This window comes from Gorilla gorilla, chromosome 16 (assembly GCF_029281585.2).
Source record: "Gorilla gorilla gorilla isolate KB3781 chromosome 16, NHGRI_mGorGor1-v2.1_pri, whole genome shotgun sequence".
Classification (NCBI taxonomy): Eukaryota; Metazoa; Chordata; class Mammalia; order Primates; family Hominidae; genus Gorilla; species Gorilla gorilla.
This window is the reverse complement of record NC_073240.2, coordinates 101,439,473-101,461,608: the sequence shown is the minus strand read 5'-3', so window position 1 is coordinate 101,461,608 and position 22,136 is coordinate 101,439,473. Positions and strand designations below refer to the sequence as shown.

Genomic DNA, 22,136 nt, shown 5'->3' with positions numbered 1-22,136 from the left:
CAGAATGTGCCCCTCCTTCCAGGTCGCATTTGAATCTCTGAAGGGAGATTCGATCCATTCCCAGATTCCCTTTGGGGATATCTGACCCCGTGGAAGACTTAGTTGTCCCATTCCCCACATGGAGGAGATTATTTTTAGCCAAAACATACCACACTTCTTCTCAGCCTCACCCCCACCTAAAACCCCAGCTTTCCCCAGGGAGAGGGAGGGCATTCTAACCCACCAGCGAAGGGGAGACATTTCCAGTGAGAGAAGATAGAGGAGGCTGAAAGCTGTCACTGAAGTAGGACTAAGCCAAGTTCATTTTAAAGTTATTGACCGAAATAGGCGCCAAGCAGTGCAGCTGATAGAGAATGTGAGTGTGTTACAGCTTTCACAATTCACCAGGGTCCATTGCTGTAGGAGTGAGTGTGGGCATCACCCTCATGCTGCCAGTAAGGGGAGGGGTGTCCTGGGCACGCCCATGTCTACAGACGTACACTCATGTGCGCACACAGGAGCCTGCACACAGGTGACGGTGCAGTGCTGCTGAGGTGAAGCCATCCGGCAGGCTGGTCAGGGCGTCGTGTTTCCTGAATGCCAAATGCTAGAAGACAGGGCTCTTCTCTGGTAGCCAGGGAGTACATGCAGAGGCCCAGAGGTCTCCTGAAAGGGAACTCCAAGGCGCTCATCACCTGCTGCATTCACAGTGCCGCCCGCAGTTGCTCCCCACACAGGGAGCCACCCGTGGTCTGGGAAAGTTTGCCAAGAGAGTGATCAGAATGAGGGTGTGGCTCACTGAGGGGCCCTCAGCTGTGGCAGGTGACCCAGAGGGAGGAGCAGGGATCAGTGAGTGCGTGGCTCAGTGTGGAGCTTCCTCTCCAGTTTCCACTTGTTTGCCCTCTGGAGAGGCCAGATCTGGGCTTGGTCCCTGGCGCAGCTGTCTTTCAGAGACCCCAGCGCCCACCCTTCAGGCCCTGAGGCTTGGCTTGGAACATCCCTGCTCACCTTGCTACCGGCTTTGTCTTTTTGCTGAAATGGCCTTGAGGCTGCTTCCCCTAGGCGTGTGCCTGCTCAGCTTAGACTCTGCCCGGTGCAAGGCCTGTGTCCCATACAGGCAGTCAGGAAACACTTGACAAAGTGTTTGTCAAAATAAGAGATTTTCAAGGCTCCTCTGATGTCCTGAGGTGAACCTGCCTGGGACCATTTCAGGTGGGCATCAGGGCCTGTTTCAGAAGCCCCTGAGCCTCTCTGGGGTTCTCCGAAGAGAGGCACAGTGTGATTTGACAAACGTTACATTGCTCCCTGGAGAACCCCTCCCACGTGATGGGTCCTGCTGACACGAGCATCATCTTCTCTGGCAGGTGGGTAATCTGCACGATATCTCCATGCACTTGGCTCAAGTTGGCTGTGGCCTTTTGAACATCACCACTTATTCGTTTCTCTTTCCTTCCCCTCTCCCGGCATGTTTTGGTTTCTAGCAGCAAACTGTTGGCATAAACTTTTGGCTTCTAACTTGTAAATCCCAGGGCCAGTTTATTCCTCCACTTACCCTTAACTCACAGAACACATGAAAATGTTATCTTGTAGGAGTGACTGCTCCAGCCCAGGGATCCTCGAGTCATCTGTGGGGACTCGTGTGATTCTCTTACCAGAGATAGCATCTCCTCCCGAAGTCCGGGATCCTGGAGGTGCCTGGGAAACCGAAGCCAAGGACATCTGTGTCCTAAGCTGTGGTCTCATTAACCCTAGGGAGCAAGGCCCAGAACATGTAGCCTTTCCTGACTCTGACCCATAACTGAGAACCCCATCACGAAGCAACAGCTCACATGGCATTACAACACACAAACCAACAAACTGAGTTAGCCTGCAAGGCCGTAACTGCTGGATGACTCCCAGTCCACAGAAAACCATAATTGCCAAGGGGAAAGTCTGGAAGGCTTCCTTAGAGAATGTGCCAGCACATTCATTGCTTGGGCTGGCAGTGGAAATGAAGGTGACTCCCTACCTCACTCCCAGCCCCTTCCGCCTCAGCTACTCTTCTGTTGTAAGAGGTTAGGATTTTCCCACCCCCACTTGTGTCTTTGATGTTATAGCTAAGAAGGCTTTGTCTACACCAAGGTCAGGAAGATTTCCATCTTAGTTTTTTTCTAAGACTTTCATAGTTTTAGCACTCACATTTATCTCTTTAATTCATTTTGACTTATATTTTAAATGTGGTGTGAGGTAGGGGTCCAACTTTATTATTCCTTTGTAGTTAGTTTTCCTTTGTCACATCCTAGACTCTTAAGACATTTGCTCCTAAATGCTGTTCAGCCATTCAGATCACACCCACATCCACTTAGGTTTGCAAGAACACAAGGACTTGTCAATGAGCCTGAATCTGCAATCCAATATCCATGACTGTGGTTGGTGTATGGCAGATGCCACATGCTCTCTTGTGACTGACAGCTTGATGTCCCAGCAATAACTATGACAGTGTTTGGTAGTTGAGCAGTTGGTGGGAAAAACTGAGCCATCTCTCTCTAAAGGCAGACCCTGTAAGGTTGGACTAATGGGCAGCAAGGCCACCAGCTGCAGATGGCTTATATGCAACAACTTACTGCATCAGCCAGAGTTTATACAGTTGTTTGTTGTTTATTCCTTAAGTCTAGAGACAGTCGAGTGGTCAGCCCCAAGATAAAGAGTTATGAGCTTCTATCATGTAGTTTTCTACTGAAAAAGAACTAATTAAGTCTCTTCACCCAATTTTGTCTACAAAATTATGCTTCTACTGAGAAAAGGAAAGGAAAGAAGACAAATGAGCACCTGTGTTGTGCTGGCATGGATGGGAAGATGGGTCACAGAGCTAGTGGATGGGAGCCTCTTCTCTCGATAAATTAAATGAGCTTCTCCAGGTGTCAGAAGAATTCATTACACCCCTTCTTCTTTTTTTTTTTTTTTGAGACGGAGTCTTGGTCTGTCACCCAGGCTGCAGTGCAGTGATGGATCTCAGCTCACTGCAACCTCTACCTCCCGCGTTCAAGTGATTCTTCTGCTTCAGCCTCCAGAGTAGCTGGGACCATAGGGACCTGCCCCCATGCCTGGCTAATTTGGGTGTTTTTTTGTTTTGTTTTTGTTCTGTTTTGTTTTGTTTTGTTTGAGAAAGAGTCTTGCTCTGTCTCTCAGACTGGAGTGCAGTGGCGCGATCTCGGCTCACTGCAAGCTCCACCTCCCAGGTTCATGCCATTCTCCTGCCTCAGTCTCCCGAGCAGCTGGGACTACAGGCACCTGCCACCACACCTGGCTAATTTTTTCTATTTTTAGTAGAGATGGGGTTTCACCATGTTAGCCAGGATGGTCTCGATCTCCTGACCTCGTGATCCGCCTGCTCAGTCTCCCGAGTGCTGGGATTACAGGCATGGGCCAACACACCCGGCCAATTTTGTATTTTTAGTAGAGACAGGATTTCACCATGTTGGCCAGGCTGGTCTTGAACTCCTGACCTCAGGTGATCCTCCCAGCTCAGCCTCCCAAAGTGCTGGGATTACAGGCATGAGCCACCGTACCTGGCCCGCACCCCTTCATTTTTACCCTCTGTGTTTCAGATTTTTTCAAGAGTGTGTTTGTTGTCAGGGGTATAGTAGAGTTGGAGTGAGCCACCATTTAGGACACAAGCACACACTTGTTGTCAGGGGTGTAATAGAGCCTCTGTTTCCCCATCTATAAAATGGGACCAGTCATGCCTGCCAAGCAAGGGAGGGTCGAGTGTTCAGAGCAGTCTCGCCCATGTAGAGGTACGACTAATAAATTCCAGTTGCCTTTCTGCCTCCGTTTTGTTACAAGAAACTATGCAAACATGTGGAATTGATGTTTTTAAAATTTTTTAAATAAGTTCTGTGATCTGTGGAGAATTTTAAATCATAGAAGGCGGGATGTGAAAGCAGCACTGCAGGGTCTAAAAGCCTCGCCTCAGCATAAGGCAATTCCAGTTAACTCAGAAGGTTCCACAGTGTCAGCACTGAAATTAGCAGAGCTGTGTCACAGACCTCAGTTTTTAATAAATCAATACAGAGAAAACTGGTTTTTCCTCATTTCTTGACAAGCACCAGCATATGGGGATTTGCCGGGTTTTCCCAGCTTGGTGCCTTCTGCAGCCTGAGACGGTGGGGGTATCTGTGAGTCTCCAGGGCTCTGTCTTCCCTAGACTGCAGTTTCTTTTTAGAAACGTGGAATAGTGGTGGGCTTTGTTTTCTGCTGAAGCTGGATGGCTTAATTACCGTTTCTTCCCCCCACAGCTCTTATTTTACAGCAACCTGGGATTTTCTTCAGACTTTGTTTTGTGCATTCTAAGCATTTCCACCTCATCTCTCATGAACACACAGGTCTTGTGCTCTGTTATCAGGAGCTGTTTCTTTTATGTGTTTTTCCTTGCTCAGTTTTATGACCAGGCTGGTCACGATTGGAATAAATCATTAAAAGCATTCGACCTTAATCCACCTTTGTTCGAGAGCATTTCTTGTAAATAAACTGATTCTTTGTTTTCTAGTTAAAAAAAATCATCTGCACCTTGGAAAAATTAAAATGCAATTATTGGAAGGCTTCTTGCTTCACTGTTCCACTAGCATTGCACGTTACCTAATTAGAGTGGAAAGTCAGGGCTGCCTTTTCCGAGTGCTGAGTGTGGCTGAGGCCAGGGGGGGTGTGTTTGTGTGGCATTTAAGGTCTGCCGGTTCTGCATCAGAGCCCGTGGTGGGCACACTCAGGACAGGAAGCTCAGCACATCTGGCCTTATTATGTCTCCCTTCCCCCTCACCAGGCAACTTCTCCAGGGCGTGCAGATCTGATTGTTTCTAATTGATTAATTGACCCAGAGGGCCTGCAGCCAGGGCTGGGCGGGCACTGCTGGGTGTGTGTCTGAGCGTGTGTGTGCACCCACGTGGGCCATGTGCACATACCATCAGGGCTATGTAGCAGTATTCCACGTACTCACTGGTAGACTTGTAAAAGCAACCCACAAAACATTTTTAAACAAAACCCAGAATAATGACCTTGAAGGCACCGAGAAACCACATCACATCCTTTCTGGTTGTCGTGTTGTTTTTTTCAATAGTCTGCATTGCTGGGTTGTGACATCCACGTGGCCACAAAAGCATCTTGAGGCAAAATAACATTTAATTTGTTCTTTATTTATTTTTAACTAAACACGTTGCATGTTTCCAAATAAAAATAGACCCACAATGAGGTACCTGGGCCCAGTGTGTGGAACATGAGCCCTGGAGCCGCACCTCTGCGGAGCCAGGCCATGTGAGCTTCCGCTGCGCCTTTTGGAGCGGACGAGGAAAGAGGATATATTAGTCCGTTTTCATGCTGCTGTAAAGATACTACCTGAGACGGGGTTTATAAAGGAAAGAGGTTTAATTGACTCTCAGTTCTGCATGGCTGGGGAGGCCTCAGGAAACTTACAATCATGGCTGAAGGGGAAAGGGAAGCAGACACCTTCTTCACAGTGCAGCAGGAGAGAGGGGGGAGGGGAGGAACTGCCAAACACTCCTAAAACCATCAGCTCTCATGAGAACTCACTCACTATCCCAAGAACGGCGTGGGGGAAACTGTTCCCATGATCCAGTCACTGCCCACCAGGTCCCTCCCTGACACATGGGGATTACAATTTGAGATGAGATTTGGGTGGGGACACAGAGCCACACCGCATCAGAGGGACCACCCTGTGTGTGGCTGAGCTCTGCACCAGTTTGATTTGGACATCAGCAAAGAGGATGTTGGTTTAGCTCTTTGGGGGCAGGAAGGAGGGATCATTTTTAATGAAATGGTTCCCCTGTCCCATTCTCCCCTGCCCTCTGCCAACTCCTTCCCTCCTGAGACACCTCAGGCAAGTTCATGGAAGGAGCCCTTGGAAAGGAGCAACGTGCAGCTCGACAGAGGGACAGCCATGGGGGAGAGCAGGTGCAGCTCGACAGAGGGACAGCCCATGGGGGAGAGCAGGTGCAGCTCGACAGAGGGACAGCCCGTGGGGGAGAGCAGGTGCAGCTCAACAGAGGGACAGCCCATGGGGGAGAGCAGGTGCAGCTCGACAGAGGGACAGCCCGTGGGGGAGAGCAGGTGCTCCTTCCTGGTGGCCACAGCCCATCCAGGGCATGGAGTTGACGGGCAGAGTCCAGCTGTATTTAGCCATCATCCGCCCCATGGCACTATGCCAGCAGAGCCACTGCCCACCCACCCCCAATGTGACTGCACAGCCAGGGGAGCACTGAGTTCCTGTAGCCACCCCATGCCACCATCTGCTTGCGTGTCACACAGGGGCATATCGAGGAACTGCCCTCGGGGTTAAACACCCATGGGAGGGCGGATGTCAGGTTTCCTAGCGGGCCCTGTTGAGATAAGCCCTGTGACCCCTGCGGGGTGAGACATGTCTTTCCTGGGTGCGGGGTGTACTGCGGTGGGGAGCCCTGGAGAGTCAGACCCCAGAAGTGTGGCCAGCATGGGCTCGCCCTCCCCACCCCTGCTGTGGCCACCCTCCCAGCATTCCCCAGAGGGGCCGGCACCCAAGGGCCCCATGTCATCCCACGCGTCCCTCTGCCAGAGCCACATTCTTCCCCTGGAAAACGCCTGCCCCTCCTGCAGTGGCTGGCCTGCCGTCCCACCAACACCACCCATCCTTGGGACGCGGCCTCCACTGCCCTGCATTGCGTTTCTCCTGGTGTGTATGGTTCAGGTTTCCTGTGTTAGGGTGAGATCCTTAGATGCGAGCATGTGTGTGTGGGGACACACGTTTGGCTTGTGGGCTGGTCCTCACTGAGGACTTCACGACCCTGGCTCTCCCAGCGCTGGCTCCGCTTCCTCCGGGTCTTCCTCTCTCAAGGGCTCCTGAAGCGTTTTTCAGAACATTCTGCGCAGCCTTCCGGGGCGTGCTGTCCACGAGACCCAACACAGACCCCGGCTCACGCCCGGGATGCGCATTGTGAGGAGGCGCTCCCTCTCAGGGTGTGCGGGTGCAGGGGCATCGCCTGAGAGGAGTCAGGGCCTCTTAAACCTTGCACCCTGGGTGTCTTGCCTGGCTGGCCTCACCTGGTCCCAGCCCTAGGCACTGAAGTTAGACAGATCTGGCGTAGGATCCCAGCACTGGGTGCCCATCCAGGTGACCTTGGGAGAGTTACCTTTCCTTTCCAAACCTCAGTTTCCCTCATCCTGGGTCACAGGGATTAAGTTAGGTGCTATGGGTACTCTACTCAGCACACCCCCGACGCGTATTAGACGCCTGATGGATGCTTGCGGTGGTTATTGTTTTATTGGGTGAACACGAAAGCATCATACACAAACCCTTCCCATATGGGCTGAGGCTCATAGTCAGCATCGTCGCCGTGTGCCTGCCTTGATTGTGCATGACGTTGACCGTGCGGACTTGCCCGGTGAGACCGGGGCCTCCCACGTTCTGAAGAGGATGTGTTTTGTGTCTCTGCTGCAGGAATTGCTTACTTAGGAGGTGTGTGCAGTGCTAAGAGGAAGTGTGTGCTTGCCGAAGACAATGGTCTCAATTTGGCCTTTACCATCGCCCATGAGCTGGGCCACAAGTAAGTATCAGACTCTGTGTCGTCCTGTTTTCTTTCAGTCTCTTTTGAGTACAGATTTTTTGCTTGAATTCTGTAAGTTCTAAAACAGTGTTGCTCTATGCCTTTGCTGCGTCTGCAATAAAGGACCCAGGTCAGTACACTAGGGTCCAAACCCTCAGAGACCCCATGAGATGACTGCACCAATTGGCTTGGAGAGTTGAAATGTTAATTTGATGTGCACATCTATTCTTAAAGCCAACAGACTAGAGAGAAGAGGTTCCTCTCAGGATGTCCTTATTTAATTGTACTTCCTTTCCGGGACGAGCATGATCTTTGATTCACTCTAAGTCTATTATTCACATAATGGGATGCATCTTTATACTGTTGACTTTCCATGTCTTTTTCTGCCATTTCTAAAGTCCAACTTTCTGATTGTAGAATTTAGTGTCTTAGTTTTGAAGAATTAACAGCTGTGGATGAGAGTCTTTGCACACAGCGATTCTTCTCTTTAGGATGAAATAACCATAGAACCTTAGAGCTTGCCTTAAGGAGAGTCCGAGGCAACCTCCTGGTTGTTCAGATGAGGAAACAGAGCGTCAGAGGGGTTGTTGAGTGGCTGGCCCCAGGTTGTGACCACCTGTAGGAAGCCTCAAGTGGCAGAAAGCCAGATGACGCTAAAACTGTAGCCTGAGGGTTATTCTTTTTCCTAGAGTAGGTGTCTGTTTTATGTTTCTCTGAAGGAAAGATTGTGATATGACTGCTTAAGAGCTTAAAAGAAAATTAAATTGAGGAGGCCAGAGCGTGCAAAACAGTGGAAAGGTTTATATTGGATTGAATAGAACATAAGTAAATGGAAATCTAGTTCTTGGGGGAAAAATTATTGTAAAGGTTTCCTAATGACCTACACAGTAAGATGCCTGGAATCTCAACTGTTAACTCTAGTTTTTATGAGGATAAAGTCAATGTATAAGAAGGAGTATAAAAGCAATCGTTTTTCTCAAGCATTTGCCATATCTGTGGCTTTACCTTTTGTTTGTTTGTTTTTTTTATGAGTGATGCCTTTTAATGAGTTTATATTCTATTAATTCACTTTTTAAAATGCTGGTCCATATCCACTGAATTGATTTTGTGACCTTTTTGTTTTGTTTTTGCTGTTTTTTGTTTTTAATTATACTCTAAGTTCTGGGATACATGTGCAGAATGTGCAGGTTTGTTACATAGGTATATACGTGCCATGGTGGTTTGCTGCACCCATCAACCTGTCATCTACATTAGGTATTTCTCCTAATGCTATCCTTCCCCTAGTCCTCCATCCCCTAACAGGCCCTGGTGTGTGGTATTCCCTCCCTGTGTCCATATGTTCTCATTGTTCAACTCCCACTTATGAGTGAGAACATGCGGTGTTTGGTTTTCTGTTCCTGGGTTAGTTTGCTGAGGATGATGGTTTCCAGCTTCATCCATGTCCCTGCAAAGGACATGAACTCATCCATTTTTATGGCTGCATGTTTTTGTTGTTGTTTTGGTTTATCTAGCGCCATTTTAATTTTTTCCATTCCTGTAGAGGGGTTTGGTAGTTGGCCTTTCCATACCTATTGTATGTCGTGATATGAGTAGGTACAGAGAGTGGAAATGATGTTATGTGCAATTCCTGGGGTAGGGAGGAAATCCCATGTTATTGACCCAGGACCTGGTGAAGCAAGATGAGAAGTTGTCTCTGAGTGCACAGTTATCTCATCTCAACACTATTTTTAAAAATACTGGCGACAATTCTTTGCACATAACTGTTTTTTAAATGAAGTTCAATTGCATTTGTATTAATACCTCTGAGTTCTTAAAATCCTGTATCCAAGAGTGATTTGCTGGGGAAAAAAAGCATAAATCAGAATGGGTTTGGCAAACATCTTCCCACCATCAAGGGACACAGCCAGCATGCCGTAGTACCTAAGAATCGATTACCTAATGATTATGAGAATGCAGGATGTCAGAGTACTTACCAACACCCGAGTTGCTATGGGCCTTTGAATAGTCAATTTAAATAAGGTGAGTTGACTACATGAACTGCAATGTCCCACGCCAGCATCCAGCAGCATGGCACATGCTAAGTGCCATTTGCACATATGTGTGGGCGCACACATGCCGCATGGAGGTCTTTTCTCATCAGACATTAAAAATACAGAGGGCCATTTTCTCCCTGATGACCTGTTCGAGTGTGCCGGATCAAACACTGGCCTCCCTGCAGCGGAGGTCTGCAAAGATGAATGGTTAGATTCAAACACACTTTAGTACCCTTTAGCTATAGACTGTTTAGAATTTCTTGGAGGACTCTTTATAGCTTGCTATTGAACTCCAATTACCGACAAAAACAAACACCTTATTGTTAATCAAAGCCAATAAATCTTGCTAGCATTTGGCCCTTCCCCTCTTTGGGTAATTACAGGTTTCCGAGGGAAGTCTGTCATCTTAGATTAGTCGCAAGTGTTGGGAAGCAGATCCCTGAGGATGAAGCTATGTCCTCCCCATCCGCAGGCCCCTCTGGTTACTGGGCTATATGGGCTGCTGGAAAAGGCCAAGACCAACCTGCACTCTCAGCAAAGCCACCGGCCAGGCTGTTTCACAGACACGAAACCGGAAAGCTGATCCCTATTTTGGAATACAGTGGAGCCATTGAACTCCATATTCCTTAGCTTATGTGAAGAAAGTCTCCAGGTGGCTCACCCACCGGTCCCTTACCATGGAATGCTGATAAAGTGAAACATTTCTGGAGGGAAGGTATCTGCGTGTGCGCCTTTGCACACAGCACGCAAAGGTGTGGCTCTCCTGTTCGTTACCTAATGTGCGTCATAGGGCGATTGGTGTAAGCAGCTACCCTAAAATCTGATTGTCAGGAAAAAAATGCCACTTCTGTGTGAGCTGCACGTTCCACTTATCAAACAATGAGTTGCGCAGATTCACATGATTTTGTTTCTGCATTGGCTATCAGAAAACACAAAGCTAGATTTAGGGCTCATTTTCAGCAATTAACTCGTCTACATCCTGGAATTATACTTGCTTCCCTCTTCTCTTTCTAGTGTCTCTTTGTATGCATGGCTTTATTTTAAATCAAACATAATTTATTTGGTACAATAAACTGGCTCTAATCCAATTTGCAGTCAAATAGGTCCTAAGTTTTAATTAAACTTCAAGTTCTTGCCATGGTAATGTCAATAATGCTGCTTCGGCCATGAATTAATAACATACTAGTGATGTTTAACTCAGGTCAGAGCTCTCATTTATTGAACACCTACTATGTGCAGGGTACCGTGTGAGATGCTGTGTGTTTATCACGCCGTTGAGTCAGTCCTATGAGGTAGGCATTATATAGCTTTTACTTTACAGGTTAGGAAACTAGTATTGCTTTTATTAAAATTTATAGTTACTATTTAATATGATTTGGGATCACTTATATGATTATACATGCTTCAATAGGCCCATTAAAATAAGGATACAAATTACATGAAATAAATAATAAGAGAACTTGTAGAGTCAAAAACCAAGGTACTTTCAGTTTAAGGGAAGTAAATGTCCGTGTGTATGGCTGCTGCTGGCTGACCAAGGACAATGACCATATCATGGAGAGGGGTTCCCTAGGACACTCGAGTACTGTGGATGAGATTGACAGATTTTTTTTTTTTTTTGAGATGAGATTGACAGCTTCTTTTTTTTTGGAGACCAAACAATGGGCCAGTTATTTAATTAATGTAAGTCTGAGACTATTAGGATGAAAGTGATGCCAGTGAAAATGTGAAAATGATCAATAGTTTTGTGGTCTTACGGAAACAGGGAACAGGCTCCATTTACATATTAATACATAAATGAATCTGAGATTTTAAAAGCTTCTCGCCCGGGGCCTTCTCACAGATTCTGCCTCTCCTATATCATCATTAACTCCCTTGTAACCACTGAGCTGAAGCTGTGGATTCATTAGATTAGCAGCTTTCTGATTCTGTGCCCTGACAAAGGAGCAGGCTGCAGAAGACTCCCCAGCCCTGCTGTGGACACGAGCTGGGGGATGGCAAGTCCTGGTGCAGGTGCTGTGTGAGAAGCTGCAGAGGGGCCACCCTTGCTGCTGCCTGGAGGCAGAGTCAGCTGCTGAGCAGCAGTCACGCTGACAACAGCCTGGAGGTTCCTAAATGCACACCCGTGCCCTTGGTTGCCTTCCTGCCCGTGAAAGGCTATTCTGATGGGCAGCCATGTGCTACCTTTGGGTTCAGCTAGTAATTAGAAATGTTGGCAGCGTTGAGTGTGAGGAAGGCAGCTGTGTCTTTTTCCACAGCGGTAGCTTGAGAAATGCACCGTAAAGTGAGTGTTTTTAGCCGGGGTCTCCTTTTGCCTTTCTCCATCCTGCGGTGGCCGTTAGAAAGCAGCAGCCCCTGCACATGGGAAGATGGCTACAACAGGCGTCTTTTACCAGCTGATCCTTGCTAAGACAGGAACCATGGAATGGGGGGCAGTTCCTTGAGAGAAACTGCCCAGCTGGGATGACACGCCCCAGGGTTTTCTCCTTCAAGAAACCAGGACAGGGTGCCTTGTCCTGGATGTCAGCATCCAACATGCCGATCACAATTTGGTTTTAAAGAGAAAGAGGAAAATCCAGAAATAAGCATTTGTTTCTCTCAGATAGGCCCCTGCTTTTCAGGCTCAACTCTGGTTGGTCCTGGGAAGGACTGACCCCTGATGATGAGTAGAAGCTCAGCTCTATGCTGACTGCCCGTGAGAAAAAGCAAAAATAAAACCCAGATCAAGGAGGGGGAGTTGGTGGTAGCTTTAGCGTGACTTTCAGGTGGGTGTAACGCAGATGTTTGGATTGTAGCATCTATTGTTGGCTGTGATTTGGAAGCTCCGGTATAAAAGAAAGTGCATAACTCTGTGAAGGCTGCTGAGTGCCTTGTGTTTCGAGGGAAGTGGGTATGGTATGCTGCAGCTAGGTCCAGGGGAGGTGCCTGGTAGGAGGAGCTGGTCCTAGTGCAGCTGCTGGCAGGAGGGCACAGAACCAAGTGTCCACTAGTCGTTCTGGGCCTAGGGAAACCCAGGACCCTGTGCCCACCTGTGTCTCAATCAGGTAAGGCAGCAAACTCCTGGGAGATGTCTAGAGACAGGACCTTCTAGGTGGGGTGACAGTGGAAAGGAGGGAGTCTGCTTTGTGCACCATCCGCCACCCACTCAGAAAAACGAAAAGGATATATCTTTATACAGAGAAATAAAAAGCTTTCTCATTGCAGAAAATAAACCTCTGCCTTTGTTGGATTGAGGAGTGTCTGTTAGATAAGCCTGAGCCAGACCAGGGTTCAAGAAATGCCTGGCCCTGGGGGCCAGCCCAAACCACGGGAGGTCTCCAGCCCAAGTGGCACCAGCGCCACGCACGTGCTCAGCCTCCTGCAGCCTCTCCTCGGGGAGGAGCTTCTCCAGACCTGCCCCTCCTCGGGTTTCCCCTGCCGTCCCTGCACCCTTGCTTCGGTCAAAAAACCATTCTCTTTCCATTCTGGAGTTGACCTCTCCTGTAGTGGAGAGGCTCAGCCCGTGGCCTCTGGAAAACACTGTCTTGACAAAAGCTGGGAGCTTGGCGTAGATGGTGCCTGGCAGTGACGCGCAGGAGGAGCGCTGGGCGTTTAGAAATGCAGTGGCCCAGCCTCACCCACCGTTGACTGAGGCACTTGCTCTCGGGGAGGAAGCTCAGGAAAGCTCTCCAGGAGATTCCGCACATCCCAGGTGGAGAACCGCGGAAGACGCAACATCGGAGGTGTCTCGTTGTTGCTCTTTCTGGCCTTGCCCGCATTCCTGCCACCAACTCTTTCCGCCATGCCTCCAAGGCCCCAGTGCTGGGGAGCCAACACTGGGTCTTCCCCAGTGCTGAGCCCGGCTGTGCTGAAAATAACCCACCCACTTCACCTCCCTCTCGGTCACCCTGAGTTCCATGCGCCTCACCACTTCTGAGTGAGCGCTCAGGACCCAGCCATTCTGAATGTTGCTAGCATAGACAAGCTTAGTCCTGTCTCTACTCCGTCAGCTCCCGGGAGACCTCAAGAAGGGTGTGGCACAAAGCGTAAAGTGACCTGTGGTGGAGCCGCTGGAAGAATGGGCCGGGCAGAAGCCTGGACCCAGATGAGGCAGGAGAGCGAGCAGCAGAGGGACAGGTGGAGCCCTGCAAGGCCAGAGGGCAGGTGGGGCTGCCACCAGGTGCAGGTGAAGCTTAGTCTTCTCTAATTTTCATTACATTGGATGCTTCCAGCCAGATGTGATGCTGTGCCAAGGTGAGTTTGGGACAGTGGATGTCGGGAAGGATGCCACATTGACTAGGGACGTGCTTGCCTGGCCTGCAGCTCAGAACGTGAAGGAATCTGATCCCTGCGAAGTGTGGCCCATGGGCAGTGGGTGAACACATGTCTGGGGGAGTGATGGGGAGGAGGGAAGGTTGGGGGAGAGCCATGTGGGGGAAATGTTCCCATAACTGGAGTTGACATGGTTCAAATGAAAAGAAATTGTCTCAATCCCAGAACAGGAAGGAAAGCAAGCCATTATCCAGATGTGTGAAGCATGGAAATGCTTGTCTGTGATTCGTATTAAGAACGAGCCAGCCGGCACAGTGCTGTGGGGACACGGAATGGACCCAGGACAGATCTAGGCAGGCAGGCAGGCAACCCACCAGCAGACAGCCGTGGGTGGTGGCTGCTCCTGCCTCGAATGTTTGGCCTGAGTGCTCCACCTAGTAGGCATAGCACAGACATCAGATGGGCCGGCATTGAAAGGAAGGTGTGCAGAGAGAGAATTTCTAAGAATGTCATAACTGTTTAGAAATCCTGGAGGGAGAGGGAGCATTCTTTTGTTCTAGTTGGGATTAGGGCAGTTGTGTTCACATAGGGGTTGGCCTTCCTGGAGGAACAGAAAAGGGGGTGCCTCCCCCCAGGAAGGGATGGAGCCTTGGACAGGCTGTAGACAGGTTTCCCAGCAGGTTCCTGCCTGGGCCTCATCCCCAGTTCCCGCTTAGCAATCACGGCCTCAGGCGGTCTTCCCTTCTCTACTGAAGGGTAATTGGTGGTGCTTGAAGCATTGAAGGGTTCTCAGGTTTCCCTCGGGGGAGCTTGGAGTGATTCCTGAATACAGTTTCCTCTGCACTTGGCCCCTGCATCAAAGTCCACGTGTGAGCGTCCACTGGGCACGGCAGTCTTACCCAAATTCCAGAGTTGTTCAAAACGTGCAGGCCTTATTTCCTTTTATTTATGTATTTATATTTATTTTTAATTTTTATGGGTATATAGTAGGTATGTATATTTATAGGTTACATGAGATACTTTGATACAGGCATGCTATGCGTAAGTCACATCAGGGTGTTTTGCTGGTGAGACTTGCAGGGTTCTTCACCTTGACAAGCCACAAACCTCCTGGTGCCTTGGCTGTGATAGAATGAGCTTGTGACTGTGGAGGACCCATGGGGCAGCTGTTGCTCTGCCCCACTCAGCATTGCCTGATTTCTTGCTGCCTCCCCTCTCCCTTTCTCTCACACAAATAAAAGCAGAATTTCCTTCTGGCCCCTCCCCAGCAGAGAATCTTGGATGGGAGGTGCCGCCGCAGCAACCAGAGCAGCAAGGAGCCTTTGTGACTGTGGGCTCTGTCTAAATGGCCCTGCTGCTGTCTGCAGCGATTCTCACGGTCCTGCATTCACGGGTTGCAGGGAAACTGCTCTGCTCTTCCTTGGAGTCTGATCATTGATGTGGAGTCTCATGCGAGGCGACGACATTTCTTCCAGTTGTCTGGAAAACCCAGAGCCTCTGTTCCAAAGAGGATCTCAGCCACAGCCTTCCCAAATCCCACCAGGCCAGGCCTGATGCCTGGCTTGGAGGGAGGGAAACTCAAACAGAAAGCTATTAAAAGCCTGTCAGCAAGCAGGCACATGCAGTCCTACCTGTATTCTGAGCAGCATGTCCAAACAGCTGTTGGCTGGAGCTCAGCGTCATGGTAGGAAGTCCAGCCGTGGAGAGGCTTCCTCTGCCCCCAGAGTTTCGTTACTGAATAAGGCAGGTTACACACGCTGTGCTGATGTTTGTCTCTGCCCCAGGAATCCTTTGCATTTAATTATCAGGTAGATTCCCTTGCCTAAAATAATGTCATCCAAGATGGTGTTTGAGGAGGCAGGAGGAAAGTTGAGTTTGGCTAAAGAACCAGATTCTGAAATCCCCTCAGAACTTCCAGACTCTTCCAGCAGTTAGCTGAGATGTAGTTTTCTTGTGTCAGAGCTTCTGGCAGCCTCAGCTGAGTGGTTCTTGGAGCTGGAAGGGATGTCCAGAGTCGTCATTTTGCAGATGGTGAGCCGCCTCCCTTCCCACGGCGCTATGTGGCCCAGTGGAGACTCGGACCAGAAGCTCAGGCCACAGCACAGTGCTCTTTCCACACGTGAACAGAACCAGGGCCAGCGCTGAGCCCTGTCCAGGTGGCTTTCTTGGTAACTGGACTCACTTCACCTTTACTTGAAAAGACACCTTTGGCTTACACAGCTAGGGTTTCCTTCATGCTCAGGTGGCAGGGGTGTGATCTGATGCAGCTTTCTCTGCAGAAGGAGCGTCCCCATTCTTCCAGGTGTTTGGTTTCCTGCCTGAAACCCTTGTGCATCTACTGCCCACTGCCAGTGGACAACTTGAAACCAAGTACCTGACTTCTCCAGACCTGCCCCTCTTGGGGTTCCTCCTGCCGTCCCTGTGCCCTTGCTCCGGTCAACCATTCTCTTCTCATTCTGGAATTGACCTCTCCTGTAGTGGACAGGCCCAACCTGTGGCCTCTGGAAAACCCAACCTGTGGCCTCTGGAAGAAACCTGAATGCCTGTGGGGACCTTGCCACCAGCCCACTCAATGGCACGTTCTGGGAAAGGGCGCTTCTCATCTCCATCTGTTTGAGGTCACAGATGGCTTGCTCTCACTTTGTGCGAAGGTGGTAGTTTTGCCAAATGGCAGTGGCAGACAGAGAGGGCCAGCAGAAGGGCTGAGGGGTCTGGGAGAGCCACGGAATCATGCACTTTGTTCCTGACATCAGAGCAGAGCAGACGGTAGTTTCCAGGAGCCAGCATGAGGATCTGGGAATGGCCTTTCTTGGAAAAAAATATACATCAGTAGATGGATGTAGAATGAGGGAGGTTATCATTTTCTTAGCAAGTCGCTGGAAGCATGAGTAGGGCATCCTCTTGTTAAGCAGAGCCTCACTTCTGCAGTGTTGAGAGGACCTGTGCTAAGTAAGCCTCAGTGACTCACGCCTCTCACTTGTGATTGGTATCAGCAGCCAATGAGAGGAAGGCAGGCTGGTCAGCGTTGAACTGAGCCGGGGAAGAGTCTTAGGGTTTTCAAGGTCCCGGTGATGCTGAGGCAGGGAACTGAGGCAGGCAACCACTGGGAGAAGCTGGGCCCTGTGGTGCTGGGTGTATCATGTCGGGGCCTGAACTTGTGCCCACACCTTGGCCACGGCTTTCCCAGATTTCATTCAGGTGGATTGCTAAAGAGAAAGACAGGGCATCCACAGTGGTAGTTTTTAGAAGTCAAACTTGATAATACTATCGCCATACCAAGGACATAGCAGATCCAGGAGGACGCCTGCCGTGAGGCAGCTTCAGACACTGAAGACAAGTGACAAGACACCTGCTGACGACCCAAAGGCATGCATGGGTTGGTTTCTGGTCAGGGAAGCCTTCAGCAGGAGCACATGTTCCTGTTATTCCTTCCATACAGAGGCATGCGCTGCTTTGCTAAGTGACACCTAGTGAGCCTGTGGTTGGCTGTGTTGGTGGCTCTGCATTTGGGGAGCACCTGAATTAATAAAGGGCCTGCGCAGCTTTGTGGCACATGCTCTGTGATGACCCACGGATGTCAGAAACTGCTCCCAGCAGCAGGAAGAGAGTTATAAAGAAAAAGGCATCCAACTTCCTGCCAGCTGCTTGGTCCACACTCAGCTTACTCAGCAGAACAAGCTCGCAAAGCCCCGCTCCATATACTGTCCCCCAGATGAGCTGTCCTTTCTGATTTAACAATTTTCACCTAAAACTCCTACATCCCATGCCTAGTTCAGAATCTGGCAGAGGGAAGAAGCCCCACATTTGGTGCTGCACACAGTGGAGAAGCACCCTAGGACTTCAACTCGTGCCTTGCACTTCACAGTGTAGTCTTGGACCAGCAGCATCTGCATCACCCTGGAGACTGTTGGTTGGAAATGTAGGGCTCAGGCCTGCCAGGGGACTCGTGTACAACATGATAGTTTGAGACAAATAGCTAAGGACATCCAAGGGGTGGACCTTGTGGTTTAACTCATTGCTCAGTCCGGTGCTCAGGGTTGCAGCTGCAGGTATATATAACTTGGTGGGTTAAAGCAAAAGACTTTTTTTCCATCTTGTTTCTGCGGGGGTGTTTCTGGGATAGCTTTCATACCCTGGCTTTGCAATCTCTTCTCTGGTCCCTGCTCTTTGGCCATGCTTTATTTGCTGGCTGTGCAATGCTAGAACGCTCTCAGGGATTGTCAGCTGGCTTTGGAATTTGAGGCTAGGTTTCCGTTCAGCCTGCTCTACCACCTGGAGACAGGTTTCTTAGCAGATGTGCTTGATACAGCCACCACTGATCCCACCTGTCAAAGAGACCTCACTCTAGTCCAGACATTTGACTTGACACATTATAAAACCTGGTACATTTTTGGCTAAACTTGAGCACATCAAACTCTTGGATATTTACAAACTTGTATGGAAACATGCTGGTCAACTTGAATTGGGGGTTCCCGTGAAATGGGGGTTTTCCATGTAGAATATGGAAGGAAGCCGCAAAACTGTCAGAAACACTGAAGAAGAATGTTAGACTCTCCCTAAAAATTCCCAAAGCAGCTGGTTTTGTGTGTGTGTTCTTGTTTTTTTTTTTAAGAGACAGGGCTTCGTGGCCGGGCGTAGTAGCTCATGCCTATAATCCCAGCATTTCGGGAGGCTGAGGTGGGCAGATCACCTGAGGTCAGGAGTTTGAGACCAGCCTGACCAACATGGAGAAACCCCGTCTCTACTAAAAAATATAAAATTAGCTGGGCATGGTGGTGCGTGCCTGTAATCCCAGCTACTCGGGAGGCTGAGGCAGGAGAATCCCTTAAACCCGGGAGGTGGAGGTTACAGTGAGCCGAAATCACGCCATTGCATTCCAGCCTGGGCGACAAGAGTGAAACTCCACCTCAAACAAAAAAAAAAGAGGACCTCGCTCTGTCACCCAGGCTGGAGTGCAGTGGTGTGATGGCAACTCACTGCAGCCTCAAGCCCCTGGGCTCAAGTGCCCCTCCCACCTTAGCCTCCTATGTTGCTTGGACTACAGTCTCACACCATCCTGCCTGGTTATTGCTGCTCTTTGACTTGCCAAAAAAGGCAGACTATGGGTCCCTGTCTGTGAAATGCTGACTTTGCTCTCTTGCCTTTTTTTGGTCTCCCATTCAGTTTTTATTTTCAGTTTGGGGGCAGAAGCCGAGATGTGAGCGACTGTGCTTTTCCTAGAGGGTGTCTTCTTCCCACCCTCACTGCCAGGGACCATGTGTGAAGAGCTGGTCCCGTGGCTGCCCTTTTGGTGAAATAGGGAGTTGGCAGGTCAGCCTGTTGGGGTGTCTTGAGTCAGGTATGAAAAGCATCATTTTCTGTTTCCACATTTGTTATATTATTACCCATGGCCTGGAAGACCAGAGCAACGTTCAAATGCTGGGTGGAAACTTCTGGAATCTGGGGGTTCAGAGTAAACCATAAAGTCCAGGAACCAGATCATGTCTTGCTGCAACATGAATCATGTGTCCAGAGAAGCTGGTTCACCTCTTGCGGGTTGAGCCTGGTACCTGCCTGGCGTTAGTCTTCAGTGGTCCTTGTGTTTATAGCAACTCCTACAAAGTGACTGTAAAGTTCATTTCCTTGTGAAAGGTGGCTCAGGAAGGAAAGCCAAGAGGGCTGGTTACCAAAGGGAAAGAAAGTCGAAGAGCACCTTAAAGCAATCATGTTTTCAACCTTAGGGATTTGCAAAGGGTTGTAAAGATGCCCCCATTTGAACACAGTGGGCACGCTGACAGATACTGCCTGCTTTAACGTTATCACTGGGCATGCTTATCTCCGTCTCAGTGGCCCAGCAAGTCTCACCTTACACACCAGGGATGTGCAGTGCACCTTGTACCGGTGGGAGCTGAGGTCCTGGGTGATGGAGGAGGTGAGGAGAGGTCAATAGTTGATTCACATGAGTCTGGCTCTCTTGGTCCAGATTAAAAGAACTTATTTGCAAATGGGAGTGGCAGACCACATTGATAATTGTGGAAGAGCAATGAAGGAAGGGAAGGAATGCCAAAGACTAAAAATAGGCAGATGCCATCTTGCAAAAGGGAAATGAGACAATGGCATACATTTCAACTTATGATATTAATATTGCTTATAGGAAACATTCCAGAATGGCTCATCAAACATAATTTGTGAGCTCTCAGAAATAAAAGCGACAATCCTAGAAGTCAGCCAAGGATCGTGCAGAGATAGGGGATGGAAAATTTTGCTCAGGTTTCTGCAAAACTCTCAGCCCTCCTGATGGGGAAATATGGAGAACTGTGAGCTGGATACTGCTGCAGTTAAAGGAGTTTGTAACAGTTGGATAACCTTACTCAATGGATGCTTATTAGTAGAGGAATGTCTACCTGAGAGAGTTGCTTCCTGCCTGCCCCGGGGCACTGGAATCACTGCTTGTTTGACTGCTGTAGTCATGACCTGGCTGTGGAGATAGGTAGTATGCTCATCAGACATTGAGATGGCACCAAGATGGGAGGGAAAAGGGTATGCGGCAATTCAGAGTCCATGAAGTTGTTGGTCACCTTGAAAAGTGGCCAAATGCAGCAATGCATGATTGCATTTCATTTTCACCCCATCCTATAATAGTAGTAGTATTTGCATTTTATAGAGAGGAAGATGAGGCCCAGGACACTCCACTGCTAAATGGCAGAGCCAGGCTTCAAGCCCTTTGTCAATGTTGAAGTCCATGCACTCGCCATGTGCCTTACAGCTTTCCAGATGGCATTTAACATCGGCTAAGTCTCAGATCAACTAATGTACAAGATGGAGGAAATGCAGCTTAATGACAGTATCACTGCCAGCAAGTATATCTGTCCCTACTTCCTTCTCATACTTCATTGACGTTACTCATTGATCCCAGGACCTTCCCTTCTCCACTGAATTGCAACTCACAGGCCTTCCTAACTCTGGGCAGCCACTGCCAGTAGATTAGGGCTGGCATAAAAGATGAAACAAACTGACCGTCCCGTAGGTGTGGAGTAATTGTCAGCTGCACTCACACAACCAGTGTGTTCTTGCCCTGTGTTAACACCAGCCTCATCCTCGGAAATGAAGAAGGCAGTCTTAGTCCTGCCAAGCCCTTCAGGGGTTAAGTGGCACCAGGAGGCTTGTGTTCAGCATGGGAAGTCTGTTTTAAGAAGGACTTCAGGAGCCAGAAGCACATTCATATGCAAGGGAAAGGGATGATGAAGGAAACGGCTGGAAGGACTGAGTGTCTTTATGTGGACAAGGTGTGCAGGGGATACTTTGGAGGATGCCAGGGCATGAGGGGTCTCTGTGCAGCCCCCGACAGCAGAGCTGAACTGGTGTGCTGCAAGTTACAGGAAAAGAGGTTGCAACTTAGTGGAAGAGCGTTCTTAACATTAGAGTTCTTTACAAGCAATGGGAAGTGTTGATTTTCTCACACTGGCGAGTTTGCACAAAGATGCTGCCTTCTGGCTTAGGGGTTGAAGTGGAGATTTTTGCAGTTTGAAGAGGTTTGAATTGATCTCTGATCTCACTTTAGACCCTCATGTTCTTGATTCTGTGACATGGGGTCAACATGGGGGGCAAAAGAGACCAGGATCTGAGCAGTGCACACTGTGGGTTCACAGGCAGTAAGACAAAACTTGAAACACATGTGTACCCTGTTGAGCAGTGGTAGATCTCACAGGTTTCTTCTACGAGCTTGTTCTCAGGGCTTTGTGTCTGTTAATTTATCCCAACTATGCCATGGGGTAATTCCTGTCATTCTCTCCATTCTACAGGTAGGGAAACTGAGGCACAGGGAACTTAAGCAACTTGCCGTGGTCCCAGAGCTTGTAAGTGATGGAATCAGGATTTGAACCAGGAAGCAAGGTCTCAGTGTCCACACTGCTGACCACTATGTCCATAGCCTCTGCCAGAGACTTTAGCGCTTTCAGATTGCTTTCATGTGCACTGTCCATGTTAGGCGTCCTCAGGGAGGAGGCAGGTGCTCTTGGCCCAGGAAAATAGAGTGGTCACTGAGGAGCATGTCTGAATTTGGAGACAGAGGAGTAGACATCAGCCTGATGTAATAGAGGAGTGATTAAGAAAAGCCATGGGGCCGGGAGGAGGAGAGGTGGTGAGCCCAGGCCACAGTGGGACAGGACCCTATCATACCTGCCACATACAGGTCCCAGAGCTCTGGACAGGGCCCCCAGAAGAGAGGGGCTGTGACAGGGGGCTACGGGAAGTCTGATCTGGTGATGGCCACAGCAGCATGATGGACGGAGGGAAGGTGGTGACAGACCAGAGGCAGGAGCGGAGT

At 49.3% G+C, this 22,136-nt stretch overlaps 1 protein-coding gene across 1 annotated transcript in view; it reads left to right on the top strand.

Moving 5' to 3' along the window:
* Window positions 1-22,136, top strand: part of ADAMTS17 (ADAM metallopeptidase with thrombospondin type 1 motif 17) — a 370,860-nt gene that overhangs the window by 134,856 nt on the left and 213,868 nt on the right. Inside the window, exon 8 of the mRNA XM_055364140.2 lies at window positions 7,442-7,547. Coding sequence (XP_055220115.2) covers window positions 7,442-7,547 — 106 coding nt within the window. The remainder of the gene's footprint in view (window positions 1-7,441; window positions 7,548-22,136) is intronic.